The sequence below is a fragment of the Nylanderia fulva genome, unplaced genomic scaffold (genome assembly GCF_048542155.1).
Source record: "Nylanderia fulva isolate GAGA-0341 unplaced genomic scaffold, ASM4854215v1 Scaffold173, whole genome shotgun sequence".
NCBI classification, from domain to species: Eukaryota; Metazoa; Arthropoda; class Insecta; order Hymenoptera; family Formicidae; genus Nylanderia; species Nylanderia fulva.
This window is the reverse complement of record NW_028189979.1, coordinates 58,838-65,060: the sequence shown is the minus strand read 5'-3', so window position 1 is coordinate 65,060 and position 6,223 is coordinate 58,838. Positions and strand designations below refer to the sequence as shown.

The following is a 6,223-nucleotide window of genomic DNA, read 5'->3' as shown; positions in this document are numbered from 1 at the left end:
GTGCAATTGTTAAGAAATCGCGAACTTGGTGTGCAAAAACCGCATACAAGAGATGTTGCCGATTTCCTGAAAATTCACAAAGACATTTTAAGAGTGACTGGTGGTTTATCTAAATGCACCAGATCGTCTAAACGACACAAGCGAGTCGCATGTTTCCAGCGTTGCTACAAAAATTGTGTTGATTATTTCACAGTAGAAAACCTCTATTTTGGTAGCATGGATATGCCTTCACCATCGACGTCATGTAAATCGCCATCATCTAAATATGATTGGGACCAAGAAATGGAGGAGTCAGATATGAGGGAACCGAGACCATCACTGTCATCGTCATCATCGCCAGATTACTTGTCGCAACCTATTTATTTTGCTTGATTAAATAGGCGTACAACATATGCGAAAAGTATATCTACGTTTCTGAGAATAGATATGTATATGTCTTCGCGGAAGGTGTAAACATGCTGATAGTCAACTACTGAGCAGCCGCTATTTTTGTTTCGGCAAAGATCATCTTTCGGAAATAATTACAATTGCGCGTTGAAGAACAAAGGGATGATCGGGATAAATAATAAAGACCGATGCCGCTGCCGGGCCATAGTACGGTGACATTCGCGATCATAAAAGTAGTGAGTGAGTGAGTGAATTATAAAAAAAATGGAGAATGGCAAGCAAGACGTGATGGTGATCTCCGATGACAAGATGGAGATCATCATGATCTCCGACAGCGACAGCGACAGTGACGCCGAGATGTACGACCCCGAATATGATAGAGAGGTTAATATCATCTTAGATGATATTGAAGAAAAGGATGTTAATGTCGTGCCCATCGTTGAAGAAGACGATAGTGATGATGAAGAAGTGGAAAAATTGAAAGAATTACAACCACTCCACGACAATGGGTACTAGCGGAAACGCTGTTCGAGAGTCGTACCACTCACGTACGCTAGATGTGCGGGCCATCGCATCCCTCAACGAACAGACGAGGGTATGCATTGTGATGGCATACGTCAGAGATGTACCGCATCTGTATTGCATCGATTGCCAGGAAAGAGTGTTCACACTCTTCCTGGCCAACTTGTGCCCAATCTGTCATAGCTGTAAGTATATATATATATATATATATATAAATTAAGAGTTTAACAAAGCTCTGTAATATAAATATAAATTTAAAGATATAAGACAAGCAGTAAGAGCCAACTCGCGGATGACAGTGCGTTATCTTAACGAAACTAAATTTTTCGTTAAGATTAAGTATCTGTGCACAAGGCACCAAATTTTTACTTGGTCACGGCCAAGATTTAAAATATGAAATAATCTCATATTTGAGATTTAATTTCAATAACCCTTTCACCCCCCTACGGAAATAAGTAAATGCAAGAGAAAAATATAGATCCGAAAGTTGCTGAATCGGGAATCGAACCCGAGACCTTTCGCTTGCCGGGCGACTGCTCTTCCAACTGAGCTATTCAGATCCTTTCGATTCTATACTTTTCTCTGCTATATGTAATAATGTTGATAAACAAACGCGTTTAAGCCAGCGTGTATAAATTAAGAGTTTAACAAGGCTCTGTAATATAAATATAAATTTAAAGATATAAGACAGGCAGTAAGAGCCAACTCGCGGATGACAGTGCGTTATCCTAACGAAACTAAATTTTTCGTTAAGATTAAGTATCTGTATATATATATATATATATATATATATATATACAGATTGGGCACAAGTTGGCCAGGAAGAGTGTGAACACTCTTTCCTGACAATCGATGCAATACAGATGCGGTACATCTCTGACGTATGCCATCACAATGCATACCCTCGTCTGTTCGTTGAGGGATGCGATGGCCCGCACATATATATATATATATATGTCAAAATATATAAAATAGTATAATAATTTATTATATTTCTATGTGCAGGTGCAAAGGCACAGTCTGATGACAGCAATGGTTGACGCGACCCCCTCTCTCGCAGTCGCCGCATGGATACGGCACGCTGGCTCTCTCTCGCCGCAATAAGGCTCTCTCCGCTCTCTCTCACCGTCACCGTACAACCATCTATATTAAGGTTTATTTTTTATTTTTTTTATTTTTATTTTTATTTTTATATTTTGTATTTTTTTATATTTTTATACTTTTTATATTTTTTATATATTTTTTTACATATATTATTTTTTATATTTACACACATAGTAGAGAGGGTTTGGAGTCAGTAAATACCGCGGGAGTGACGAACCGTGGGGTCCTTATCTCTACTGTAACACATGTACACACGCACGCACACACACGTATATAGTATACACATACACATGAGGTGTAAATCCAACCGGCAATCTTCACGTGGTACACCTTGGGTAACGTCAATGCCGGCGGTAATGTAAAAAATTTTGAATAAAATATATATATTGTGACGTGACATTTTGTACTGTCCGTCACAAGGGCCGAAGGCCCGGCCGGGAAGGCGGGAAATTCGGGAACCTTTGCTCTCTCGCCAACCTTTGAGAGAGAGAGAGCACCCGAACAATCATTTTGCGTTTTCTACCGCGTCGGAGGATGCGCTTCGCGCATCCGTTTCGCGAATTACTTTTTGTATGATTTTTGTTTGAGCGATTTTTGGCGTTTTCGGCGAGCAATTTTATCTAGGGTACGTGTCTCAACCGAGGAAACCAATAGAGAGAAAGAGTGAGAGGACGGAGAGGACGAAGAGGACGATTGAGGACCGAGCAGGAGCCACCAAGTCCGGATCACGCCCGGTAAATATTATTTTTACATCAAATTTCTGGCTTGCTCCCCCCGTTAAGAACCTGGGTACCGCCGTAAAATGTTCCTTCTTCCGCAGAGATTCCGGCCAGAGACGGGGATGGCCATTCTCTCGCGAGAGGCGAGAGAGCCCCGCAAACGAAAGGCGCGGGAGATACCCTGCCTTGAACCCCGCAGATCCGGATACACCGAAATCCCGTCATCAATCAAACAATCGATCTGGCGGATTTTTGGGAGGAATCGCGAAGAGGTGCACTCGTAGGAGTCTTCCCGACGGCCCATAAAGAGGAATACCGGAACCCGAAGCGGAAACACAGAGGAACGGCGAGGGAAAATTTACATCCAGAAAATTCGCAGGGCCCCTGCGGGGTACCCGGCGGCCCTGCCAGGATAAGGAGCGCCACGGGTGGAAAATGCCAAATTTAGTATCGGCGTGATCCCGGCAGGCCTCTTGCTCGTCTGTTCGGCGAGACGTGCTAGAGAGTAGAGGTTCCTGCGCGGATGCCGAAGGACACGAGGACCCGGAGATACCGGTGAGACGAACGGCCCTATATGTAATATTGTAAAGCCGCTAACTTCTTTTGTGAGTACCGTATTCGGGAGAGAAGCGCGTCGCGGCCGCGGCCGGTTATTAGATTCACCGGAAATTCCGTGATTTTGAGAGTTTGATTTAGAGTTTCGTTCCGCGTAGAATTTATCCCGGCGCCCGGCCGACCGCGTGCTCTCTCCCGCGCGTATATTAAGAGAGGCTCTCTCTCCCGCGGATACGCCGACAGTCGCCGCGATTTTTGTCACGTTAATGTAAAAATTAAGGTATCGTCTTGTCATTACTGTACCGTTCTCGTCTGTTAGAGTTTCTAGATCGGAGAATAGAAAAGTATTTAGAGTCACGCCTCCGACATAGCATTCTCGCTCGCGCCTATCCTTATCCGTGCCGTCTTCGGATCCTTTGTGAAATCTTGCGAGGAACGACCGGCGTGAGCGATCTCAAAGGAAGTCGCGCGGGACCTACTCGAGTTTACGGAAATTTTGTATTGCCTAAAACCATCGGAATTAATTACGCCGCACGGACCTTATTAAGTCTCGTGCGTTAATAATTATTCGACACGTAGGCGTGCGATTTTACTTCCGGGTCCCGCGTGCCGTCCGATATCATCGCGTCGGGTCGTCTCAAAGGCGCGGAATAATAACAACGCGCCGCGTCTCGGCCGTACATACGCCGTATTGTATTTTTTGAATCACATTTCGGCCTCGTTTATCTGTATTTCGGCATTATGAAAGCGGAGATCTCTCCGTGATATATCGAACGAATATTACTTTTCTTTCTTGACCTAACATTGTACTCGAGTCTCTCTCTTTTTTTTTTATGCAATTATTTTCCTGTCTATCTTCATTCATCATTGTTAAATATATTTACTGTTTGTTATATTTGAGCGATTTCAAAATAGCCTCTCTCGAATTCCGTCCTCTCTCCCGTCAGAACTCCCCCCTCTTCCCCCTGACGATCTGAGCGAGTCGATTATCGCCGTCGCGGAAATTTTCGGGATACTTTACTGATTATAAAGGTCATTTGTCGAGTTGTAAAATATAAGAGTGGCGCGGATCTCGCGCCTGGCGCCCAAACAAACATATTTTTGCGTTTACGCGAATTCCCCGCTTTCCGCGCCGAAGGTGTGCCGTCGGCCCCTTACATCGGCCCTATTTCCCGGATCCTTTTCGATCCGACGGACAATATAAAAAGAACGGTTACAATACATATATATATTTATAATAAAAAATATTTATTAATTAAAAAAAATGTTTCCCTCCTTCTCTCCTTCGATCTTTATAGAAAAATAAATGGTAATGTATAGAAAAAAATTAGCGGTAATGTATAAAAAAAAAAAAAAAATAAGCGGTAATGTATAAAAAATAAGCGGTAATGTATAAAAAATAAACGGTAATGTACAAAAAAAATAAGTATAAAAACTTATGAATAAAATATATATTTATTAAACAAAAATATTTATTAATTTAAAAAAAATTGTTCCCTCCTTCTCTCCTTCGCATCTCTCTCTCTCTTTCTCTCTCGTTCGCTGCGAGCCGCCGACTCTCTCGCCGCCGGCCCGAGCCGCCGAATCTCTCTCGCCGCAGGCCCAAGCCGCCGAATCTCTCTCTCACGCTGCGTCTTTCACTCTAGCGCGCTGCGTATTAGTTCGCCGTCTCTCTCGAATACATGCGTCTTCTCTCTCGAATGCGTGCGTCTTCTTTCTCTGTCTCTTAATGAGACCGTCGCGTGCGCCCCGTAAGATAAAATTATCGATTTTCTCTCGCCGCGTCTTATCTCTAACCTCGTAAGATAAAAATATCGATTCTGCTGCTGAATCCAGGCTTCGATATGACAATGTCCTTGACACGATAATTATCTCTCGCAAAGTATGTAACGGGTGGCGCGCAAATAAAGTACACCATGTACATATACATATAAATATAAATATACATATAAATATTTATTTGTCTTATATTTAATACATATTTATATATAAAGTTTTATTACATATTAAAAACTAAAGCCACCAACTCGCAATCGACAAGTTGGTGCTTGTTGAAGGCGTCGCTAGCGCGTATAGCATTCGGCAATTCTCTCGCATCCGTTACAGTGGATGCAATATTGGAGAATTGTGTATACTTGATATCAACTGTTGCGATGAGCCTCGTCAATCGATCAAACATTATTTCGATGCATGAATCAACCTTGAACATACGACGTAACGTCAATTCGACCATCATCATGCGCACGTCCGCTGATTCGAGACTTATGAGCTTGGTGTCGTTTATCTTGTGAAATCGCACTGTTAGCGGCCCGACACTTATGAAATTATACACATCGTTGTTGGGAGTATCATTGTTCAGATAATTTTTAATAGCGTGACGTTGCTCGTAGAGTTCTTTCCACGTTTCGAGAGATAGTATTAGCTGTTTTCCCCGATGATCTCCTATGGCGATCTCCACGTAACTCGGCGGATCCACTCTGATGTCGATTTCGAGGAATTTGAAATCCGTGGCCGTCAATGCGTATCGTCTTCCAAGTATACGAATCGCACGAGGCTCCAGCGAAACGCTGTAGAAATTAGATAAAAATTATAACTCGTAAAAAAATATAAAAATATAAAATATAAAAATTATAAAATATAAAATATAAAATATAAAATATAAAATATAAAATAATAAAAATACAAAAAAAGTTATACTTACTCGTCGCATTTCTTCTCGCACGTTTCTTCACGTCTTGGCATGTAGTAATTCATGCTGCTGCTGCTTCTTTGAACCGAGGGTATTAAAAAGTGAACCGTCAGTTAGAACAGTCGACGAGAGACTGATTGTATAAAAAAGTACTAATAATCGAGTAACGATCATTTTTAAAATATTAGGAGAAGGGGTAAATCGAATTCTTAGAAATATATCTGGAGGGAAAGAACAAAGAGAAATA

General features: G+C 41.9%; 1 protein-coding gene across 1 annotated transcript; it reads right to left on the bottom strand.

Moving 5' to 3' along the window:
- Window positions 1-5,286: 5,286 nt before the first annotated feature.
- On the bottom strand, window positions 5,287-6,041 carry LOC146723706 (uncharacterized). Its single transcript, XM_085481315.1, has 2 exons — window positions 5,989-6,041; window positions 5,287-5,854 (listed from the first exon to the last, which is right to left on the bottom strand). The coding sequence occupies exons 1-2, from the start codon at window positions 6,039-6,041 to the stop codon at window positions 5,287-5,289; spliced, it is 621 nt and encodes a 206-aa protein (XP_085337441.1).
- Window positions 6,042-6,223: the final 182 nt, after the last annotated feature.